The sequence below is a fragment of the Notothenia rossii genome (assembly GCF_949606895.1).
Source record: "Notothenia rossii genome assembly, chromosome: 11".
NCBI classification, from domain to species: Eukaryota; Metazoa; Chordata; class Actinopteri; order Perciformes; family Nototheniidae; genus Notothenia; species Notothenia rossii.
In genome coordinates, this window is record NC_136910.1 from 50,515,190 (window position 1) to 50,539,493 (window position 24,304).

The 24,304-nt window shown below is 40.9% G+C and overlaps 3 protein-coding genes across 6 annotated transcripts in view; 2 read left to right on the forward strand and 1 right to left on the reverse strand.

Annotated features, from left to right (window-relative positions):
• unc13bb (unc-13 homolog Bb (C. elegans)) overlaps nucleotides 1–3,193 on the reverse strand; it is a 78,380-nt gene extending 75,187 nt beyond the window's left edge. For all 3 annotated transcript variants that reach the window (XM_079656719.1, XM_079656718.1, XM_079656717.1), the window contains exon 1: nucleotides 2,942–3,193. In XM_079656719.1, the coding sequence (XP_079512845.1) occupies nucleotides 2,942–2,963 (22 nt within the window). In that variant the 5' untranslated portion in view covers nucleotides 2,964–3,193. The remainder of the gene's footprint in view (nucleotides 1–2,941) is intronic.
• A 1,564-nt stretch (nucleotides 3,194–4,757) lies between these two features.
• LOC307023445 (stomatin-like protein 2, mitochondrial) lies at nucleotides 4,758–10,810 on the forward strand. Of its 2 annotated transcripts, none has more exons than XM_079656725.1 (10): nucleotides 4,758–4,944; nucleotides 5,430–5,582; nucleotides 5,690–5,789; nucleotides 6,132–6,190; nucleotides 6,289–6,390; nucleotides 7,763–7,897; nucleotides 8,175–8,319; nucleotides 8,892–8,971; nucleotides 9,066–9,194; nucleotides 9,610–10,810. In XM_079656725.1, exons 1-10 carry the CDS (start codon nucleotides 4,900–4,902, stop codon nucleotides 9,703–9,705), a joined length of 1,044 nt encoding a protein of 347 aa, XP_079512851.1. In that variant the 5' UTR covers nucleotides 4,758–4,899; the 3' UTR covers nucleotides 9,706–10,810. The 2 variants fall into 2 exon arrangements, with proteins under 2 accessions (XP_079512851.1, XP_079512852.1); XM_079656726.1 differs by having other exon boundaries at nucleotides 5,439–5,582.
• A 147-nt stretch (nucleotides 10,811–10,957) lies between these two features.
• pigo (phosphatidylinositol glycan anchor biosynthesis, class O) lies at nucleotides 10,958–23,366 on the forward strand. The gene is made up of 11 exons (XM_079656722.1): nucleotides 10,958–11,753; nucleotides 11,896–12,392; nucleotides 13,160–13,303; nucleotides 13,395–13,518; nucleotides 13,599–13,758; nucleotides 16,116–16,298; nucleotides 16,801–18,394; nucleotides 18,607–18,810; nucleotides 19,114–19,298; nucleotides 20,098–20,168; nucleotides 21,131–23,366. The coding sequence occupies exons 2-11, from the start codon at nucleotides 11,897–11,899 to the stop codon at nucleotides 21,258–21,260; spliced, it is 3,291 nt and encodes a 1,096-aa protein (XP_079512848.1). The 5' UTR covers nucleotides 10,958–11,753; nucleotide 11,896; the 3' UTR covers nucleotides 21,261–23,366.
• Nucleotides 23,367–24,304: the final 938 nt, after the last annotated feature.

Sequence of the window (24,304 nt, forward strand, 5' to 3'; positions counted from 1 at the left end):
CTAGGTTTCGTGCAGTTTTTTTTTATAGTTGAGGCACCACATAAAGCCTGAACCTAAAGAAAGCACTTCCTTTAGCATAAAATGAAGTGATTACACAGGCGTATTAAGGTTCAAAATGAACCCTGGAAAGAGAGCCAAATATTAAACTGTCAGACTTTGAAAAACGTATGAATATGTATGCCTAAAGCTGAGGGAAATGATTTGTGCTATCTTGTCAGCCTAGCCTTCCATAAAAACATTTTTTATTTCAAAAGTCTATTAACGGCCTTGATGAAGTCATTCTTAAAGAGGATTTGTTATGCTTTTTGGGGGTTTTCCCTTTCCTGTAGTGTGTTATATACTATAAGTTTGAGTGCGTGTAAATGGTCTGCAAAGGCTAAAATCCCAAAGTTCCCTCCAGAGGGAGTTTCTCCTTTTTGAACATTAAAGCATGGAAACACGTCAAAATAAAAAGGCACGAAATACAATTACGGAACCTGAAAATAAGCATAATACAGTGTAGGTCCTCTTTTATCTAGCCTTTCTATCAATTGATTTCAAGCTCTAAAATAAACACCTATTATGTTTGACCGGAATTTCCCATTTGTGCAGAACATGGCAATCTTCCCGGGCAATTTGCCAGGATGCCAGCGTTTTGGTGGATTCAAAAGAAGAGGAAATGAGCTAATAAAGTGCCAATTCACTCCTGATATGTTAGAAAAACACCACCGTTAACTTAACACAACTTCAAATGGGGAATTCATGCTCTGTATGTTGTTGAAATTAGAGCTGTTTACTTGTGAGCATAATTTCTCGGCAGTGACGTCCATAACATTTGCACAAGCATTAAGGAAACTTAAGATCATGACAGATTGTGTAAATATGCATGATCGGAGATATCAGAAGGATATTTGCAAATAATTAGCTGCGTATGAGTCCTGACTTAATTTTCCAATCATTTCAGAACATTTGGGGAATTAATACTGACAGTCATTCACACATGCCAGGTACAAAATGTATAACAGGAAATGCTTAAAGCCACAAGTTGGAACTTTCAACACCCAAATGACAATAATGAGACAAACAGGATCAGACAGGGGATTACCTTACAAAGCCTCCATCTGCAAAACAATCATTTGATTTGTAGAAGTGTACTGGGAAGTTCAGGGAGTGGGCTATTTATTCCCTACACAATTTTACACCTGCAGTTCATACTTGCAGTAATAATTTAGTAAAAGCAAGAGGACTGCAACTCTAAAAGGTGTCGGCAGGATTTACGGATGATTGCCTTAAGCCTAATGTTATGTCAAGTGACAGGATACGAAACAACTACACGGAGGAATATACTCCCTAATTTGAGTATTTCAAAAAAAATCTCAAACCCTAGGATAATTTAAAAAATGTTTCTGCTTGGAGCACACATATTCCAAGTCCTCTGACCAACTACATAAAAGTTCACTTTTTTACCCAATTGCTCAATGACATCCCAAACATAATTTATATAAAAAGTATGACACCTGACCAGAGGCAGATGATGGGACTGAAAAGTAGACTGTTATAATTTATTTGATAATGGGGCAGAGTGTTGTTCATTTTAAAAGTTATGTTGTCAATGACCTCGAAAACAGTCTTTTTATCTAAAAATGGTGAGAAGATTTCAATGTATTTCGAATTTCGAATTTTTCAATTCAGTACATCCTGTCTACATGTATCCCTGAGAACAACTGGACAGATGAATGTTGGCCTAACTTCTTGCACAAACAAATATTCTGCGATAAACAATGAATACAAATGTCTCTATTTGATTGTCATCTTGGGGAGTGGTAATAAAGAAGTATTTGTACGCTCTGTAAAATATTATCTTATACAATCTTAAAAGCAAGATTTGTTTAAGCTAAATATTACCCTAAAGGAAAATAAGTTAAAAACCATTAAAGCAGTCTTTCTTATTTATGTTTTACCCCATCCTCACAGCTGAATCAAATAGCTTGGCATTGGCCTTGTTGGCACAGAATAGGATGTTGCATAATGTGCTTTGCTGCTGGGATGCTGGCGGGCAAGGATTGTCCAAACCTGATTTACTTTGGTGTCATTTTCACCTAGAAACGTGCTCCAGTAAAGAAGTCTTTAACCTTCTTTAAAAAAAAATAAAAAAAGGAGCTATACACACAAAGTCATTGGGCATATTATCATTTTGACCCCTGAAATGATCTTATTTATTGCTGGTCTTTTTTTTTCCAACATGGACTTTTATTTGATTAACATTTAAGGGGGTTGTAAAAGCTCAGTAATTTGATCATCCACTAAATTAACAGTGAGGCCCTTAGCAACCTTCAGAAGGAGGCAAGAAGGCCCCTGTATCCGTTTTATTGAAGGACATTAAACTGCTTATATCATAATTTATTCGTCAGTCAAATTAAAATACCCATCAGAAAAGCAACAACCTTATTTATATGTTAACCTTAACCTGTACAAGTGAGTTATTTATAATTTAAGTGCAAATAATAAAATAATATTTGTATTTGGCTGGAGTTTAACCCAAATTGAACATCATTTTTAGCCATGGCTGACATTTATTTTGTAATATCTTCAAAACCTCTATAGGCAACAGGTCAGAAGTGTTTCTGGTTTAAGCTACAACAGCTGGTATATAGGCTATATAAAGGGCTCAGACAAACGAGAAACATATCGTATCCAATTTAGCAAAACAACCTCAATATGATTTTTTTTTTTTTAAACAAAAGTGTGGGGTTATAAAGCGTTGAATCACAACAGGACCATTTTCTGGTTATTGGCCACTTGTATTGTCCCAGAGGAGGATGTCTCCAGCCAGAAAACCTGTTCTGTTAGATTATATTGAAATAACCAGATTTAACTAGACCAATTTAGTTTTTTAAGCATAAAACTTAGAGTTAAGTGCTCTATAACCGTGTAAAGAAATGAAAATAAGAGTGACATTTACCTTTGACACACAGTAACGACATGGTAAAGCTCTTCCAGTGATAGTCCAGTAGTTTGACACAGTTTGTAGAGCAGCTCTCAGCTGAGATTTACTCCGTCGAGTATCATTGTAAGCGGTGAATTACTTTGTCAAATCACTGATAAACTCCAAATCGACGTTTACAGGTGGTTTTCCGAAGCTGGACTCGGGCAGAGAGCGGCAGCCCCCCGCCACGGCCACGCCATTATTAAAACTCTCATCACAGCTTTTCCAGACTGACGAACAACCTGAGGGCACCGAGAGAGGCGGGGTCGATGCACCTGTTACTGGCGTCTGAGCTGACCAATCAGAGTACAGTACCACGCTAGAGGGCGGGGTCGATTAAAAGATATCCGACCAATTGCTGAGAGGAACAGGTTGGAGGAAGACCAAGCTAAACGATTATATTGTGCAGTACTAATTATTATTTCAAACGAGATAAACATGACATATTCATGGTTAACTTGTTGATATATCATTTTTTTATTTTATTTTATTGTTAATTTCTTTGAATATATTTAATAGGATAACACTTTTTATTGCTTAAATTGTATGATGGAACCTTTGAAATGTATTTATTCCTTGATGATTTTTTGACTATTTTTTTCCATTTTATGGATGCCAATATTGTATTAGGCTACACTTTGAAAACTTTTAAATGATAACATGTTAAGCAAAACAACACATGCAATATAAAGTTATATTACCCTTAAGACAATGATAAGTTTCCACTGTTAATTACAATTGAATGTTGTTTAGTACAAATAATGCATGTAAGTAGTTTTTTTGAGTTTTTCTGTCAACAAATATAATGTTTTTTTGTATTATTGTTGTAATGTATAGATCCCTTGATGTGACTTTCTTTGTCATTAAAATGGCTGACTGGTTTTGTAAATATACAAATTTCAGTTTGAGCAGCATGATTTCTTATTTATGATAAAGCTATTTTAATAACGTTTATAGTAGTCTCCTGTATTCATTAATAATAGGCCTTTTCACACAACATTTATCTTTTATTTAATGTGAATGGTTACTTAAATTTGAGAATTTTTTACTTTTATTCAGAATCAGTTTTATTACCAAGTAGGTTTACAGGAATAGTATGGTGCATACAACGATTATTGTATCTGAAATCACACAAGATCCCTATTTTGTATTTCTCATGTCGTGGTTTTTTACTGTAATGAATTTGATCAATGCATTTTAACAATTGTTTGCTTTAAGTATTTTATCTGACATTACTGTAATAAATACTAAAATAAAAAGCGCTTCAAGATTTGTATTGGCAGATGAGAAGCGCTATATAAATTAAATGTATTATTATTATTATTATTATTATTATTATAATATGTTCGGTGGTTGAGTTAAACTCTGTTAATACAACAACAACAAAACTGTCAAGGGTCAAGTCAGGTCAGCTTTGTCAAACCCTTATACCCACTATTATTGTTCACACACAAAAGACTAGGAAAACATTATAAAGCCATGTACAAACATATACTCATGTTATGTCCGCTGTCTGCTTTTCCTATTTCCCATATTAACCCAATGTCGTCCTTTTGAACAGATACGACATAAACCAAGAGATCCCAAATAAGCTACATGTAATAATAATAATAATAATAATAATACATTATACTTGTATAGCGCTTTTCTAGAAACATTTGGTACATTTACATCTATGCCACACACCTGCAGCAGGGCTAATACCAAGCCAACAGCACCCCCCTGTGTGATAAATGAAAACTGTAGTATCAACGTGTAAGCGGAACCATAGTCGTACGGTTTTTGCAGCCTTCACCGTCGGGACTTTTTTACCGTTGCACCACTGATGTAACTTTCATTTCCTCACCGTGAAGGGTCATACACATAAGAACAGAGTTTGTAAAGAGTCCAATTTACGAAGCCGAAACTAAATACAATCACTCAAATTCATTGTAATGATGCTACGGGCGCTGTGTCGGACCAGCGGGGCCCTTCTGCAGGTAAATTAAAGCTTTATAAGCACTTCCGGCGGCATGTTAACATGGGAAAACCCGTTGGTAAAGTGGTTGTCATTCAGCGTGCACCAGGGTGTTATTAATCCACGACATGTCCCTCTTTATTCGGATAGAATAACTCCTGAGATCGTGCCAAGTTAACACGAGAGTCACACTTTATTTAGCTAACCACTGACTGACATGCTAACCGTTCATTATGGCCAGGGAAATGCTATTTACACATACACTTTTCACACACCAAATGCATACTGCATTTCAAATAAATACTACGAGCAAATCAGAAATTGTATGCAGTTTGGAGGCTTTCTATAGACTTAATAAATTGATTCATCAAAATAAAATAAATCTTCAGTTGCAGCTTTATCTATATTCATCATATATATTAAATAACACTCTTTGCTGCAGGGGCTTTGGTTTCACAAGCATATTTTATTTATTTGTTTGATTTTCCTGCCTGTTTGCGTGTGTAGCAGACCCAGCGTGCGGCGCCGAGGCTGTGGGTCACCCCGGCCCAGCAGCGATGGGCGTCCAGCCTCCCCATGAACACCGTGGTCCTGTTTGTGCCGCAGCAGGAGTCCTGGGTGGTGGAGAGGATGGGTCGCTTCCACCGAATCCTAGAGCCGGTATACAGCCTTTGTTGTCAGAAGATTCCTTACCAAATACTGTCAAATATTACTGCGAGGAAACAATAAACAAATTCTCCAAAACACTTATATTTTTTCTCTTTTAGGGTTTAAACTTCCTCATACCTGTACTGGACCGAATTGGCTATGTGCAAAATCTCAAAGAGATGGTCATCGATGTCCCGGAGCAGTCTGCCGTATCTCTAGGTGAGGGGTAAATCAAGTGTCCGAAATGAAGTGTGACAATTGTCCAATTGATAACATGTGTTATAGGAAATCGCAATATTCAAATTGCAGCAGGCAGAATATTTGTTAGAGGCTAAATATTTGTGGGAGAGAAACTGCTTCTCGAGGGAACTTTGGGATTTTAGCCTTTGCAGATAATTTACTGTGCTTCAAACCTTTATTATGACAAATAAGAAGGGTTTGTCATACAGGAAAAAGAAAGCCCCAAAAAGCATAATAAGGCCTCTTTAAAGCATTTAAATTGTGCAGCTCCAGTGACGGCAAACACTATTTAATTTTAATGATTGCTTCTTGTGTTTACAGATAATGTAACGCTACAGATTGATGGAGTGCTTTACCTAAGGATCCTAGACCCATACAAGGTATTCTGTTAAGAGCTGCTTCAATTAATACAATAATTGTCGTTTTACCTCGGATTACATTAATACTAGCTTTACCTTTTTAATTTGTTTGTTCCCAGGCCAGTTACGGTGTGGAGGATCCTCAGTATGCCGTCACACAGCTGGCACAGACCACCATGAGGTCCGAACTGGGCAAACTCACACTGGACAAAGTGTTCAGGGTAAGGGCAAATACTGATTCGATAATGACTTTTATTATTGTTTTGAATTAACTTAATTCAATAAGAAATAAATAGGCGAGAAATAAATACGGAGGCGGGTTGGGGGTGAGGTAATGAGGACTTTTATAGTAATAAACAGAGATACCTTTTGCCAGGGGTAGACATTAAGGGTACATAAGGGTACAATTCCACAGTGGAATTGTATTATCACTGGCCCCACCACTGTAACCACTGGCCCAAGAGCATTCGTCCAAAAAAATCAACTAATAATGAAGAAAATGAACACATTTGTTGCAATAGTAATCTATGCAAAAACGACATTACTACTTATACTACAACATTTGAATCATCAGTTCTTCCTCATTTTCCTCAATTGTTCATATTTGGTTTATTAAAATAATTATATTGTGGTCATTGTTAAAAAATGTCTGCTATTCTCATTATTGTGATTATTATTGTTTGTATAATGCGCTTTCTGCCTTCCTGTCATCAGGAGTTAGAAATGTAATGACTATGTAATAGCCTAGATTAGAACCGTCATTATCCAAAACTGCTGGGACACTTCCCTATAGCCAATACCTTTTATATTTGTTCTACTCTTCACTTACTTGTCAGCATAGGTCTGCATTAATGTAGAGCCGACACAATACCTTGTTTTATATTGGCATCGTATTGAAGCCAACTCCATCGATCAAGCCAGCATGGCTGAACATTTCTCTCCCTCTTCTTCTAATACTCCTTGTCACTCCTTTAACTCCTCCGGTGACTTTCTTTTATTTGAAGATAGCTTTTTGCCCGGCGCTTGGCCGCTTAACGGTGGTTTTAAAAACATTTTGGCGAATGGTTAGGTGGCGTTAAAGTCTGTAGGGAAGGAGCGCGCTCCCGCACGGGAGACTGCTCGCGCTGCGCTCTACTCAGCAACAACCGCCTCACGAAACGCTATGTTGTATCGTTAATAAACGAAACAATGGTCAAAATACCAAAACCACAGGACAATCTTTTTTTTAAAAAAAGCAATATCTTTAGTGGCCCGAGCTGGCAAGTGGAAAGTACGTTATGCTGGCTAAATAGTGCTTCCGGGCCAGTGGGCCATTTACAATGTCGAGCCCTGCTTTTACACATACGGTTTATAACGCAATATTGTTTTATTATCAGTAGCTGCAACACATTTTTAAAGCTGCGTTATTGATCCTTCAATAGGAAGTACTTTGAAGACTTATTTGCGCTTTTCTTTAACACGGACAATGCAAACTATTTAACTTGACAGAGATGTGCTGCGTGTGAATGTAGCATAGGCTAGTTTTGAAACCCTTCTCAAATATTGTCGTACGCACTGCAGTCACTAAACGTTTGTTTCTTTGTCCCCTCAAAGGAAAGGGAGTCCCTCAATTCCAACATTGTCCAGTCCATCAACCAAGCCTCAGACGAGTGGGGGATCCGTTGCCTGCGTTATGAAATCAAAGATATTTATGTTCCCCCTCGGGTAAAAGAGTCCATGCAGATGCAGGTGGGGGCCAAATATTTTTCCCTCAACAAATGCTTTTTCTGTCACATATACGTTTGTTTCAGTATATTTCATTGAGATTGAAGAAGTGAATTTGTATATTCAGTAAATGATTGTTTAACACATTTTCTTTTATGAAAACAAACTGTTATCCTCTGAGTCTAGGAAAACATGTCAGGTCTTGTGTTAACTGTACTAACACTATAAAGTTTGGCATTTTACAGGTGAGGCTGGATAAGTTAGAGAGCTGTATTAATCACACTTTATTCCCCCTGTGTAGGTGGAGGCTGAGCGTAAGAAGAGAGCCACAGTGCTGGAGTCTGAAGGGACGAGGGAGGCGGCCATTAACATCGCCGAGGGTCATAAACAAGCCCAGATCCTGGCCTCCGAGGGAGAGAAAGCAGAGCAGATCAATAATGCGTCTGGTGGGTGCACTTCAAACACCCACCTCGGTTGTTTTGTACATATAGTTGCTTTTTGTTTTGTGGTTCTGTGCTTTGAGGGGTTGTGCTTGTTTTCTGCCATCTCTGCTGTGCTTAGTTACGGTTGTTAGGTTCACAATGCAAGGCTTAACATCTTGTATCACTACGGAAGCCTATTTCTGCCAGTCAAAGATAGAAAGTGAGATGAAAACTTAGCCGTCTGATAAACCAAAGCTGTTAATAATATTATGATGACAAACTCAAAAGTGTGGACTAAGCGTCAAACATTTTTGACTTAACTTTAGTATTTCCAATGTACGACTTAGCATCTCAAAAATACTGAACTCTCAAATGAATGATAAAGCATCTCGAGTGTGAATTAGCTTTTCAAAACAAAGAGAAATTGAGTCAAATAAAGACTTGATACTTATTTTGAGATAACAAGTTAACATTTGCAGAAGTGTTGCCCTTATGACCTACAGGATTTCTTTGGATCAGGCTGAAGTGGGCTTCTCTGATCAGGACACAAGTGAGACGTTATTAAATGGACAAAGTATCACTGTGTTTCCCCGCAGGAGAGGCTCAAGCAGTGTTGGCCAAAGCAGAGGCTAAGTCTAAGGCTATCCGTATGCTGTCAGACGCTCTGACCGAGCAGGTGAAGAGGACTTTCTCTTTTTCAATGAGCTCTATACGACCATGGTCTTATTTTTCAAAGTGAATGTATTTGACCTTTCTTGTACAATGCACAGAATGGAAACGCGGCGGCCTCCCTTAGCGTGGCTGAGCAGTACGTGTCAGCTTTCTCCAAACTCGCCAAAGAGACCAACACCATCCTCCTGCCCTCCAGCGCCGGGGACATCAGCAGCATGGTCACACAGGTACGTACACCAGCATCATTATCTCAAGAGTACTTTATTATCCAGGGGAAAAGGGGTTTGTGACATTTTCTTTATTTTACAATGAAATAAAGAAAGAATAAAAAGATAGAAACAAACTATTTATATGAATCAGAAACAGGTTTATGCCAATAAGTTCACACATACGAGGAATTTGTCTCAGTGTACATTGTTCATACATAAACAGTTAAAGAAGATAAAAAGCAAATCAAAAGTAACATTTATATAAACATAAGTGAGAGTACAATGTCTAATTAAAGAAATCTAACTGCTGTCTGAGTTTGACAAGTGTCAATGTTGTAGACTGAAACTTGTGTTTTTAGACACCAGAATGATTCTCTCTTGTTGTCTTTAATGCATAGCAATAATTGTTCTCATTCTGTCCTCCTGCACTCAGGCTATGACCATTTACAGCTCATTGGCAAAGACGAGCACACATGTAGTGGAGGAGAAGAAGAGTGATGATGATGATGGGAACAAACCACATCAATAGCAGGACTCAGCGGACACAGAATGAACTCTACTGACACAGAACCACAAGCAGCGACAGTTATGTTTTCAGTTATTTGGGACTCCAGGGCATCGCCGTGAGAAAAGCTTCACACAGCTTCAACTGACAGGACAGAAGGAAAACTGACAACTTTAAACACTTCAGGAATGTTCTGCCGTGGAGTCTTGGAGGAAATCATGCCCCGTCTCAGTGGATTTCTAATCTTCACTGACTATTGTTTACGTTTCGTTATTGTCTGATTAGGAAATTAACACATTTTTAGCCAAATATTCTCACAACAGTGACTTTGGCTGGCTGGCGAGAGGGAGAACTAGATGTCAGGTTTTTGGGATTCCCCAGCTTCTGGGTGCAAAACACTGTCGTGCAGTAATGACTTAACATCATACGCTAATTATTTGTAATTACATAACCTCAATTGGACTTAAAGGTTTCAAAATATAATTAAAACACAATCTTGTTAAATGTATTTGACTTTTGATACTGATATCGAGGGCTGTCTTACATAAGCTTTCAGGTTTGTAATAATGTCTTCAGCCTTATTGGGACCAGCAGCTTTGAGTTAAATGTGATGTCTGACTGTTTGCTTCATAATGCTGATAAGTTTTAAAAAATTAAGTTGATTCACAAAAAAGCATCTCCCTAAAAACAACCCTTATCCAGTATCTACTTATATTATTTAACAATACCTTATTAGTTCATTGTAAATACCCAGCTGGCCCTATAGGAACAAATGTCCCATAATTGTCTCTTTTTTTTTTACCTCTTATGTCATGAGGTTCATGAAGGACAAGAAACAAAGATTTGTGAAGTGGAATTAGATTAAGTACGTTTGAAAATATACACGTTAGAAGAATACTGCATCGACGATCCTAAAGAAACACTTGGAATTCTTCAGATGTTATGTTTGGGAACCCTTGACTGTAAATGAATGAAATCTTACATTATAATTTGAAAAAAGACGTTAAAGTTGCCCTCCATGTTATGGGTCACTTTTTTGGTTCGCCAATGTACAATTACCATGACAATTCAATGTAAAAAAGGTGTTTAATTTGGTCTGACTGTCAATAAATCAATGTATAAATGTTCAGCTATTGTTTTAAATCAGTAGAGGTATGTTGAACTTGCCAGGGTTCATTATTCGTTATAGGGATACATGGTAGGTGGCCTTTGGCAAATGTAGTCGGGAATATTTGGCAAAATATAAGACGACAAAATAAATGCTTCAGTATTGTAAATGGGTAATACTTTAAATGAAATGCCTTTACATTCAAAATCATCTAAACAAACAAAGTATATCTGTTCTAGGTACATTGTCACAATATTGCAATTCGCAGAGGACTGAATTTGGTTCCTCAACATAATGACGGAGGGACACCTCTTTACTCACGTCCTCGCTCTCCTATCTGTGATACAGTGTGTTTCAGCCCTCTTCTTTGCCTTACAGACGGAAAGGAAGCTTGTAGTTACAGTTTACTACGGTTTGCATTATAAATTGTTTTGCATATTAAATTATAATAAAGCGGTTCAGCACTATCCAATTTAAGTTTCCTTCTGTTTATTATAACATGGCATCTTTAAGGGTAAAGCCCATCATGACGACGTCAACAATAACTTTCTCTACAACCATGTTAAAGAGGCAACTCAAAAAGTTAGTAATAGAAGCAGCAGGCTAACTAATAAAATGGTTTATATAAAACAAAGAAACTACACCCCTGGCCCTGCAAGCGAACAGTGGAGCGAAATTCCTGTCTGAAAGTCCGGTATAGGGAAAAAAAACACAAACAACATTTCTGCGTTACACAGAAAACCGTCCTCTTCATATTTCCGCCGGGTTGCACGCACGCTGAAGTTCCTAGCTGCTGTCACCAGCCTCTAATCTCATCGTACCGGAGTCCCAATGAAGGTGAAGGGGGTGTCGCGCTGTTCTCTATTTACCTGAGACACCTGTACCCTTGTGTTGTTACTAAACACACACTCACACTCACATCCGCCCTCTGGCAGAGAGAGGAAGAAAACCCGACTGCTGCAAGGTCAGTGACAAGAGCTAACACAAGCTAGCCGCAGCTAATAACTTACTAACGGTCTCTTTCAATGTTACTAGCATTAGCATCTTGTTAGCCCCATAGACAGGTATATTTGACTGTATTTCTGTTTGAACCTGGATGTGTGCAGAATGAAGAAGCTTCCAGTGCTCTCCCTGCTCCTCTGGGTGTGTGCGGTGTACTTTGTGGGCATTTACCTGTTCGTCGGCGGGTTCCTGCTGGTGAGGCTGGAGGTGAACCGGACCAGTACCTGCGGGGACGTGCTGCAGCCCGGGGAAGTGCTGCAGCCCGGGGAGGAACCGGCCGACTTCTGCCGGGTCCAGCCTCGGTTCCGCCGGGCAGTCCTCCTCATCATCGACGCCCTCAAGATCGACTTCGCCTGGTTTGACCCCAACAACACGTCTCCGAGACCTTATGAGAACAAGCTGCCCGTTCTGGAGGAGACTGTCACATCCAGGCCTTCCCACAGCCGCCTGTATCCTTTCCGAGCTGACCCACCTACGACCACCATGCAGAGGATCAAGGGCTTCACCACTGGCTCCTTGCCTACCTTTGTGGATGTAGGCAACAACTTTGCATCCAGTGCCATCCTGGAGGACAACCTCATCCACCAGTTTGGGCAAGTGGGTGAGTACTAGATACACAGATGTCTTTATCATGTGTCCTCTGCAAGACACTCATTTAGGATGTTCTGCAGAATTGAAGAAGATAATCTATCTTGACAGTTCTTTACAGCCTGTTAAGGGGAGGCTAAAGCCATCAAAGGGCTGCTGCTGCTCTGCTGACTATGCTCCAATGGAAGCTTGTTGTAAGGCAGGACAAGTACAGGTGTGGATAATATCGTTAATGATGGCTTCGTCCCAATAGATTTCCAATGTCATGAATGAGTGGCACTACAACTACATGCACCATCTAAATGGAATGGAGCCATCTTTAATGTTTTAATTCCACCTGTGATTTTTCCTGCTTGCTTTAACAAGTCAAATGTATATTAAAGTGTGAATGTATACTGTTTTGTAGAGTTATATGCCTATACAGACATTTCTGTTTTGTGCCTAAATCATACTTTATTACATTGGTTTCAGTCATTGGGTCGTTAGATTATTCCTAAGGGTCGCCATAAAAAAACATGGTCAATTGCTTTTAAATTGCATCAGACACGAAAAAGCATGAAACCGCTTGCTAGCACATATTAGTTAATCTCTAAGCAGACAGTTTGTGAGCAATCAAAGCCTTTGCTTGGTGGGGTGGAGATTTGCAAACACAGGCAGGATTATTCTGGGATGTCACAAATTGAAAAAGTTGCGAACCACTGCTTTATCACACCTCAAAATCTTCCAAGTCAATTTTGAAATCACTGATGGCATATGCTCTGATTTGAACTCCCTTCACAGGCAAGCGCGTGGTCTTCATGGGCGACGACACTTGGGAGAATCTGTTTCCGAAGAAGTTCCACCGCTCGCTGCCCTTCCCTTCTTTCAACGTGAAGGATCTGCACACGGTGGACAACGGCATCCTCCAGCACCTCTACTCCACTAGTATGTATTCACCTCGGCACTTCCGTAGCCTTCTCGTAACGCACTCGCGCTTCACGCCTCTCCATCTGTCACTTGCTGTTGGTTTTCTCAGTGGTGGGCGAGGATTGGGATGTCCTGGTCGCTCACTTCCTCGGAGTGGACCACTGCGGTCACAGGTTCGGCCCCGACCACCCGGCCATGGCGGACAAGCTGACGCAGATGGACGGAGTCATCAGGTCAGGAATACCACATCCGAGACATCTTTGATGAGTCTCTCCCTGAAATCCCTCTGACCATATTCCCGTTTTCCCTCCAGGTCTGTGATCGACCGCCTGCAGAACGACACCCTCCTGGTGGTGATGGGAGATCACGGGATGACGGACACGGGGGATCACGGCGGGGAAAGTCAGAAGGAGACGGACGCTGCCATCTTCCTCTACAGTCCCTCCCCTCTGTTCCCCGGACCGCCAACCCAGGTCCGTAGAGCACCGCCGGTTTTAGAGAGGCCCTATTATGCTTTTCCCTTTCCTGTAGTGTGCTATAGGTTTGTGTGCATGTAATGGTCTGCCACGGCTAACATCCAGTATGAGGACAAAGAAGACCTTTTTGAACATATAAGCATGTAAACATGTCAGAGTTAGAGACACAACAAACAAATATGAACCTGAACATTAGCATGATATGGCCCCTTTTTGATTTTATGATCAAGAGCTCAATAAGATGAATTTCTAGCTAATTACAGGGCTCGACATTAACGACTGCCCGATGGCCCGAGGCAATCTAGTATTTAGCTCGGGCAATGAAGCCTCACCTGCTCTTTGCCCGATCAGGCAATCTATTATGGCAATTGTGGCGACGTGTCAGTGCCTGACAGCGGTCAAATCGGTTGGAAAACGATAAAAAATGTGCCAAAAGTCGGTCAACCCGTCTTTCTTTATGAACGTCGCCATTTTGTGTGCTTCACGGATGCGCTCGGTTCTGCTCGGTCAGCTTCCGGATGAGGAGGCATTCGTTCGACCAACTTCGCAATGTTCGGGCTGGCCTGGTCAATACGATTTCTATACAATGAATACTACCCCCCAATGAATCGAATCAGTAAACTCAGTCATTTCTTTATTAATTCTCTGGCATAAATGGCAGAGTACTATTTATTTGTATTACATGATGCAGGTCATTCATTTCTTGTGCATGTGCAGGTCATGAAATGCAATAATATTTTCACATGCAGGTCATTATTCAAGTACTCCATGACCACCCTGAACGTGCAATTTGTTTGTAAGTAATGATTGTATAAAGCAGTTATTTCAGGGTGGTTTCGACCTTTTGCCAATTCTTAATTTCTAATAAGCCGGCCAGTGTACACTCGAGGTCTCCCATACTAACAGTAGATAACATTACAAACATTTTTAACAGGGGCCATAATAGTATAAATAATGTTTGTTTTGGCAGTTATAACTGAATGTAATGTTTTCTACTTGTTTACATCTGGGAAGGCATTTGCCTTCATCAGATGGAAAGTGTCTTGACCAACAACTTAAGTATTTCTTATAACTATGCAGGGCATGCAAGTGAGCAAACACAAACAAGAACTCATGCAAACAAACAAGTGAAATGAAGAATAAAATTGAAATTGTACAATATAATATTGTGGTGGTTGATCTTATAATTCAGTCTAGAGAATGCACCGGACAGCATCTAAGACCTGCTAAAATCTACATTTTCTAGGGGGAGGCCCCCCAAACCCCTTTGTGCGTAATTTCTTCCTCGCGCATTTTTCAGGGCAATCTCTATTGCTAACTAAATTAAATCCTTAATGTCATGCACTGAATTAATTAACTGTAAATTAAATCCTTAATGTCATGCACTGAATTAATTAATCTTAAGAAAGATTATTTCAGTTTATTGTGGAGGTTAAATGGACAAAGAGAAGATAATAACCAATACATATTATTTCTGTGTTTGATCTGTTGTAACTTTTTTCATGCTGCCCTTCTTGGCCAGGTCGCTCTTGGAAAAGAGATTTGAATCTCAATGAGACTTTTACCTGGTTAAATACAATAAACAAATCTTTATGAATTCCCATTAGACCCGGAGACTCAATTTTCCTCATGATTCAACTTATCCAGCAATCTCCCTAATAAATACCACCGCAGTGGCAAATGACTTCTTCATTTAATGGATTCATTATTCATAATCTGCTTGCTGGTAATTTACTACGCCAACCTTTGGGAGATTTGTGGAGTTAGGTGCTCAAACATCTATTTGTAGATGAATCAAATTGATCTACGCTTTCAATTAGTTCAGTAATTATAGGCAGGTTGCATTCGGCAAACGTTGAAGATGAACTTTCCCTGCAGATTTATCTTCTTGAAACTCAATTTAAAAAATGCCTAAATAGGTACAGTGATTATAAGAGGACATAATATGCTCATTCTCGTTAGTATTTTGTGCTTCAGTGTTTAAAAAGGTCTCTACTTTCCTCATACTGCCTGTGCTGCAGCACCTCTTTTCACCCCCCGTCTGAAACCAGAGCCCAGTCTGCTCACAGATGTCTCGCTCCTTAGCCATCAAGTACAACATTCAGCTGATGAAATGTAAAGTATGAGCACAGGCGTAAAAACACGTCACATTGTCAGTGAAGCTTCATTAGACAGAATCTATTTAAAGTTTGAACAGCATTACATTGTTAGCAAAGTGCTGCAAAAGTAATGTCGTATTTCAGAAGGTAGATGTAAATGAATACAGGACCCCAGCCATCACTAATGAGTGTTCTCCCAGTTGTTTAAGCTGAATCACCCTAACACCCTGGACTGTTATTCTCTCCCCTTTGCAGAGTGAACCGGACGTGGTGCCGCAGACGGACCTGGTGCCCACGCTGGCTCTGCTGCTGGGGGTCCCCATCCCGTACAGCAGCGTGGGCCAGGTCCTGCTGCCCGTGTTCTCCCCCCACGGGCAGACAGGAGGTGCAGTAGGAGGTCTCAGCCAGCTGGAGGCGCTGTGGATCAATGCTAAACAGGTAGGACCATCAGAGGACACCATTTAAATATCTTCACCAGGGATGGAAGAAGCATTGCATCAAGGTGCATCATATTCTATAAGATACTCATATATTTCTCTCATGAGCTGTTTATTAAGATGCATTTCCCAGCTGATTTTAAATTGGTTGGTTGAGTTTAAGAAGGAGAACTTTCTTACCTGTAAAGTCGTGACACTTTTTCCTTCAGATTCTCATAAACATTCAAAACCAGTGCATTTGGAAATAAGCGGTTTTCATTGGATAGGAAGGGGATGAAAAATGTTAATCTGAGGAGCATAAAGTACCTTGTTTACCTCTAAGATGTAGGGGAATTAAGTTTAATTTAAAGTAAATACTCAAATAAAGTAAAAGTACCTTTTTTAAATACAGTATTTATAAAAAAAAAAAATTTTATTTTCCAAACATATAGAACATTTTAAGTAATCGTGTTTTTTGTCTGTGTTTCTCGAATTCACCTCACCTTACCTTGTTGCTCCTGAAGGTCAACCGTTTCCTGGAGACGTACTCCGGCATGGCCAAAGACATCCCGGCGGAGAGCCTCTCTCAGCTGAAGTCAGAGTTCTCCCGCCTCTCCTCTGAGTACCTCGCCACGGTCAGAGAGGGCCGCCCCCCCTCCCCCCGGCTGGCCGCCTCGCTGCAGGCCTACCTCACCTCGGTCAGAGCCACCTGCCGCGCCACCTGGGCCCGCTTCAACCCGCTGAAGATGGCGGCGGGCCTGGCCATCCTGGCGTTCGCCTGCCTGACGTGTTTCGTCGTGTCCGAGCTGTCCCTCGTCTTGATCCGGGAGAGCGGTCCTGGTTTAAAGCCGCCGCTCCGCGTAGCTTTTAGTGCGGGCGTTTGCGTGGCGATCGGTCAGATTGGCACGCAGGGCTACGTGGAGGCGTCGTGGTGCCTGGCTGCCGCCGCCCTCAGCTCAGAGCTCGTATTCCTCTGGAGAGCCCGCCGGTCCAGAGCTGTCCCCGAGGAAAAAAACGGTTCTAAAGCCCCGAAGAGTCCCAGCTGGCTGACCCCGCAACGCCTCCTCCTCCCGTCTCTTCTGGTCCCGCTCCTCCGCTGCGCCTCGCTGCTCTCCGACAGCTATGTGATCGCAGAAGGTCGGGCCGTCACCTTCCTGGTGTTCTCTCTGGCTCTCTACATTCCCATCCATCTCAACTGGGATGGCCTGCTCCTCCCCCCCATCCACGACCCTCTGAAGGCAGCTGGCTTCCTGCCTTCCCCGGCCCTGTCCCCGTCGACCGTTAGGAAGGAGAGCGGCACCCTCCTCGCCTGCCTCGGTGTCCTGGTTGGCAGCCTCTACCTCTCCCTGTCCTTCCACGCGTGTCGGGAGGAACAGGGCTCCTGCCAGCCGTCCCCCTTCCTCTCCCCCCTCTCCCGGCTGCAGGACAACCAGCTGAAGAACCTCCACTACGTCCTCTCCGTCGTCTCTCTGGGCTTGTGGACGTACCTGCTGAAACGCTGCCTCCGCCACTACGGTAACCTCAACGCCTCGAGCGGGGCGGTGTTCACGGCGCACTGGATCCTCCCCCTGAGCTCCGTGTGCCTGGCGCTGCAGTGGGCCGTCAGCGCCACCCCCGAGGACAGCTTCAGGAACCTGACGGAGGTGATCGGCCTGGGCCAGCTGGTGCTCCCCAGGGCCGCCTTCTGCCTCCTGGGACTCGGGATGTTCCTGATCTGGCTGGATCCCCTCACCGTGTTCATAAAGCCCAAGGATAAAACCCCAGCCCGGGGTCAGTCTCAGACCCCGTCCCGCTACCGAGCGAGCACCGGCATCAGCACCCAGGCCGAGCTGCACCACCTCATCCCGCAGATCTACCAGCGCATGCGTCGCTCGCTGGACGACGACGAGCAGTTCGTGGGCGATGTGGACAACAGCCCCGCGGTGAAGGCCTACGGGCTGGGGACAGTCTACTCGGCCCCCTTGATGCTGTTCTGCGGCATGCTGGGAATTGGACTGCTGCTGCTGCACCCGGAGGGCATGGCTCTGTCCTTCCTCCTGCTGCTGCTGGAAATGGGAGCTCTGTTGCACATTCACGCGTCCTCCACCACCCTCCGAAGCCTGCAGGGAACCTTCTCTGGTGAGATTCACACAATCACACGTCTGTTCTTCTGGGCTTTATTTGTCTGGTGTAAGAGAGGCCCTGTGAGGCAAGAGAAGAACATCTGTTCTCAATTCTCAAGTTTTATTTCAATTGTTGTTATTTTTTATCTCCTGTGTTGAAAGAACACATTATATACTTGTTATTTGTCAACTTAATTCCACTGAACACCTCCTCTCTGTTCCCCACAGCTGACTTTAACGTCCCCTGGACCCCGGTGGTGCTCTGGTCTCTGGCCGCCACGCAGTTCTTCCACGCCACAGGACACCTCCCCACCTTCCCCTCCATCCAGTGGGGTGCAGCCTTCGTGGGGTTCCCTGACGGGCACACAGGCACCCTGCTGCCCGCCTCTCTGGTCACCCTCAACACCTTCGCCTCTCACATCTTGTTCTCAGGTAGTTACTAACAGTAAAACGTGGCTCAACAAAAGGACATTGTTTAACATTATGAAGCCAAATTGTGATTTCCATGTGAAATAAATATGTTTTACTCGTTGGAGATGTGAAGGATTTATATCCTGTACCAGAAATGTATTTAAATGAATTGAAATACAATTAAGTGATTTTATTATAATGATAAAACACACTGGAAATGAGATATCTTGGAAGGATTGTTTTAAAGAAATGAAATCAAACAAAGTAGCTAATGTATAGAACTGTAAAGTTAACCTGAACCTGGTTCTACGTCTCTCTGTGCAGTGGCCTGTCCGCTGCTGCTCTTCTGGCCCCTGGTGTGTGAGGTGCGTGGGAGTCGGGGGGGCAGAGCCTGCGGGGACGAGGGAGAGGACGCTGTGATGGAGATGAGACTGAGAGAACACCCCCAGCAGTTCACCTCCGCCCTGCTGCAACTCGCAACACGCTACCTCTTTATCCTCGGAGCACAGGTACGTCTACAGACCGTGAAACGCTTTTGTCCGGTCAGTATACCAAATATATTCCTCACCATGAGTAGCCGACCCCTCTTAAACTGCAATGTAGCTGCACTTTTATCCAACACAACTTACAATAGGTGTATTAAACCATGAAGATACAAAAAAAGGCAAGAATCCTGTAAGAACATTAGCTTACAAGCCAAACCCATTATTAGTGCTACTGCATTTGCTTCTTTTTAACCTTATCTTACCTCTATATTTTGTATTGTACGTGTTATATCGACGTAAAATGTCCGCAATTCTACTTTAACTTCTAGTGTTTGTATACCGATTTTTTTAATCTTTATTTGACATTTTACTTAAAGAAATGTATACAAAAATAGGAATTTATTTTTGTTCATCTATTTATTGGAAATGTCACTACCGTATATAAATGTCTAAGTTATTGTATATTTTTATTGCAAAGTGCTTCTTTCATTTCTTATTTTTATTCATATTTTTATTTTAAATATTCTTTTATTTATCGTTTTTTTTTATTACCATTCCAAAGTGGAGAAACTGACACAAAACCCAATGATTTAAATGGGATAAATTCTGATTCTGATGATTGATAGATTTCCACATTACGGCAGCATCTGTTACTGGACCAATACATTTAGTCACCAATCTAAAACATTTGGGATATTTTGTAATCTATAACCTAGGATTATTTTCTTTAGTCCGATGTGTAATAATCATTTGACGTCTTGCATGCAGTCCTTGCTTCCTCTGCGTACCTTAATCACGTCGCTGTGCCTGCGTCCCTTCACAGGTCTTCTCTTCGGTCTGTGCTGCTGCTATCCTCAGGAGACACCTAATGGTGTGGAAGGTTTTCGCACCCAAGTAAGAGCCCGAATGAATTTTCCAGCTCACACAAACTCTCTTACAGGAAAGACTCTTAAAATATATATTGCAGTGGTTGACCGTGACACCATGTTCGTGTCCTTATTTACATCTGCTTAGCCTCAAAGCAAAGTTCCTGACTTGAATTAATGCTGTTTGTAATTCATCAGAATGCATCACATTGAGACTTCAACAGAATGGAGAAACACATGTTTCCCTTTACTCAAAAATGTGTTTTTCTTTAGTTTATGTCCCTGAGATCCTTGACTATTCTGACACGCAAAGTTTGCCACTAGAGGGCAGACGCATCTCTTCACCGACAGGAGAGATTTATGTTCCAGGAAAAATCAAATGTACTTCGAATTCGGAACACAATCTCTGTCTTTTACACAAAAGACAGAGAAAGATCAACACTGGCAAAGAAACCTGAAATCTTGAGCGCAGGTCAGACATTGTGCAGTTTTTAGATTTGTAACTGTACCCTGGATCTCTTACTAAGATAATATTGTGTTTCTTAACACGGTCACCCACTGCCAGTTGCAAGCTAACAAACTAACCTGAAAAGAATACAAGATGCTGACTTCATAGCTTTTTTAAGTGTGAAAACCCTGTTAAGAAAAAGGTGTTTAAGGATGGGAGGACTTATTTTTCAACAAATATCTAGATCTTATACTAAAGAATTTGAATGGATCTTTTTTTTTTTTATCAGATATCTTGATTTATAGATCTTATCCTTAAGACTTACTATAGAAAAACGTTTCTGGAATAATTGTCTTGTTCAAATAGTGTCATGTTTTTGTATTTTTGCATCTTAAATGGGAAAATCATGTTAAGGTTCCCTATTAATACAAAATCAAATCATAGATCTTTATAGTATGGACTTACTATAGAAAATAAATCTTGTTAAGAATGATAGACTGTATATATAGACTCTACTATGTCCTCTGTTCTCTCCCCCGCAGGTTAATGTTTGAGGCCTCGGGGTTCCTGGTGAGCAGCGTGTCTCTGCTGATCGGGGTCGCTCTGGTGCTGCGAGTGGACGTGGCCGTGGGCGGATGGTTTAAGAGACTCATCCCCGACGCGTCCAGGTAGCAGAGAACAGAGGGAACGGACATGGCAGACAACACTGTATAGTTTTTATACGGACCTCTCACAAAAACATTGCCATCTGTGTCTGACATCAGGATCTCCACAAATACGTCATGGCCAGGCCAACGCACACTTCCTGTTCAGCCAGAGGGACTTTAGGACGTCGAATCTTGGACTGACTTGAGCTTCTTTTGAGTCTCATTTAAAGATTTTGTACTGTAAGACGATAAGCTTGTAGACCGCCTCACTTAGCTGATGAGGTTGGAGACTTTTAGTTGTGTGTGGTCAGAGGAGGAATGTCTGAATGTCTCCTGTTTTTCTAACTCATAGCATGGATACAACCTTTCAAGCCAGACCGTTTACAGCAGCAGTCTGTTAACAGATGGCTAGCAACCATACTTAAACAAATTTGGCCTTTTGGGGATTTTTTTTCCTCCAATTTGAAAGAGAGTCTTGCATATATGTACGGAGGCCCTGAGACGCAAGTGAGAAAAAAAAAAATGCTGAATCACTTTCTAAATCTGCTGGAACTAGTTGTCTGTCCTGCACTTATTAAGCTGGTGCATGTACAGTTTGTTAGCAAATGTTGTTACTGTCATGTCTTTGTTTTGGATTGAAATGAACTTTAATCATTTCATTAATTATACCTTGATTGTGACCCATAAATACATTGAAGAAGAACATTTAGTTATAGCACAGTTACGAAAGAAAATATAATAATAATAATACATTACATTTATATAGCGCTTTTCCTGGTGCTCAAAGCGCTTTACAAGCATATATAATAATAATAATAATAATAATAATTTGTATATGATATGAAAAAACAAAACCTTTTTAATCAAGACAAGACCGCCTAGGAGTATGACATGAACAATTTTAATCGCCATAAGGAAAAAAATGTACGGAACTCTATCTTTCTGTATTATTCCACGTTTCGCGAGCACAATAGAAAAACTACATTTTAAAAGCTCAGTGTACGCTGTTACATTATTCCAGCGTGTTCTTTAAGTGCCCATGTATGTGCCTCGGATTTAGAGTGCATGAAGAACGTGTGAAAGAAAACATTAAAATGCTTTTAATCCTATTTCATACATGGGATGGAGTTGCACTTCAGCCTATTATGGAGAAAATTAGATTTACAACACCTGACAAAACACTTTAGTTCACCAATTTCCACAAAATGATCCCATCAAAAACCTTTTATTTGCTCTGTTCTTGAGTCATAAACAAAAGAGACAAAACGATTTTGATCAGAAAAATCACCAGAATATTCTTTTTTCCCCCTTGCCTCATTGGGCTTCCGTACACGTGTGCGTGCAGGAGCAAGAGCATGTGAATGTGTTTTTCTGCAGAGGCTTTAACCACCAAGGCCATCTGCCATCCAATGTGTGGAGCTACTTCATGATCAGAAATCAAGTGCATTACACGTCCTAAGTGTTTGCTGGAGGCTTTTTTTGGTATGTTTTTCAAGATTGTGAAATAACCAGCACGTGTGGTTACTGCCAATTTACATAGTATTACTGTGAACTTAGTTTTTTTATTTATTTTTACACGGTTTTGGGTTCTTAATCATTTTTTTAGGGGTTCGGATTCCTATCTTTAATGCCTATTTATAATTCCTTCTTTAAATCTCAAACTAAACTTTTGTCTTACTTAGGCCTGAAACTTTTATTCCCTGGAAAAGGTGCCTACATTTGACCAATGCCTTTTTTTGTGTATGATGTCATTATGTTGACAGGGACATTTAATCCAGTTGATTAATTTATAAGTCAGTATCTGAAGTAAGATATGTGACTGTTGTGCAGCTGTAGTCAGCAGCTAAAGCTATTTAGCTAATGCATGATATGGAAGGGGTGTTGACTCAGAATGAATTAGCTACAGTGAAATAGTGCTGCGTTTCTCTGGCTGCTGTATGGGAGTGACTGGTCATTTAGAGCGGCTGCCGTAGTGATCAGCCCAAAGTGAAGGTTTGGCTAGGTTGTGTGATGACGGGGCACTTTTTCTGTTCTGTTCTCAAAAGTTTAATATATGAATATCTGATTGATTATGATGATTTTTTTTCATTCTGTGAGAAATGTAATAAAAGTTTTTTACAAGAAAACCTCAGACGTGATTCATTTTGTGGTCGACGAAGAATGTTTGTCCCTGTAACTTTTGTTAAGAAAGAAGGAAATTCACCAAGGTCATTAGACATCTGAAATATATCTTTTAACTGAAAAACACAATTGTACATTATAGAAAAGGGATACATCTTGTTGCAGACTGAAAATGAACGCACAAACTCTGGGTCTCAAAAGTAAAGCTAATTTGAAAGTGCCTCCACTGTTTGCAAAAAGAAGTCTGATTGTTAGAAGTCTATGCGAAAATGACCGAACATCTCACTTGATTCCTTATCTCAGTAAACATTTTCCTTAAGATGTTTTGCTTTCAATTGCTGGTTAAAGGTCTTTTTTAATACCTCATGATATTCAATGTGTAAATGATGGTCCCCTTCGAGTAGACTCAGAAGAAACTGGGTCTAAAGTTAAACCAATGCAACATTGCCTTTAGGTTGCAACACGTAGTTCAATTGTATAGAACAAATGACCCTAATGATTGTATGGCCTCAATTGCTAAAAGTCGGTTTGGGTGATCTCCATGTGTTCGTGTTGGTTCTTGAACCTATTACATATCTTTTTGGTTCATGAAATTTAATCGAAACAATTTGCTTTCCTAAAATGTCTTGCTCAGGGATCAGATGATCTTCGCTTCACCCTCTCCAATCACTTTTTGTTCCAATAAAACAAGATAACCGGCTACAACTCGACTAATTAAAACAGTTCTCGACAAACCAATCAATGAATGAACTTCTTCTAAAGAGTCCATGCCAAAAATGTGGTCCTGAAGAATTAAAACAAATTATCTTCTTTCAAATTCACCAAAGTTATTACACGCGATCTGAAGCTTTGGCAAAATAAAAAACGTTATGGTCGGACATCAACTCTGCAGATCTCGGATGTAACGATCGGACGATGTGGTTTATTGTGCGTCCGTGTTTCTACATT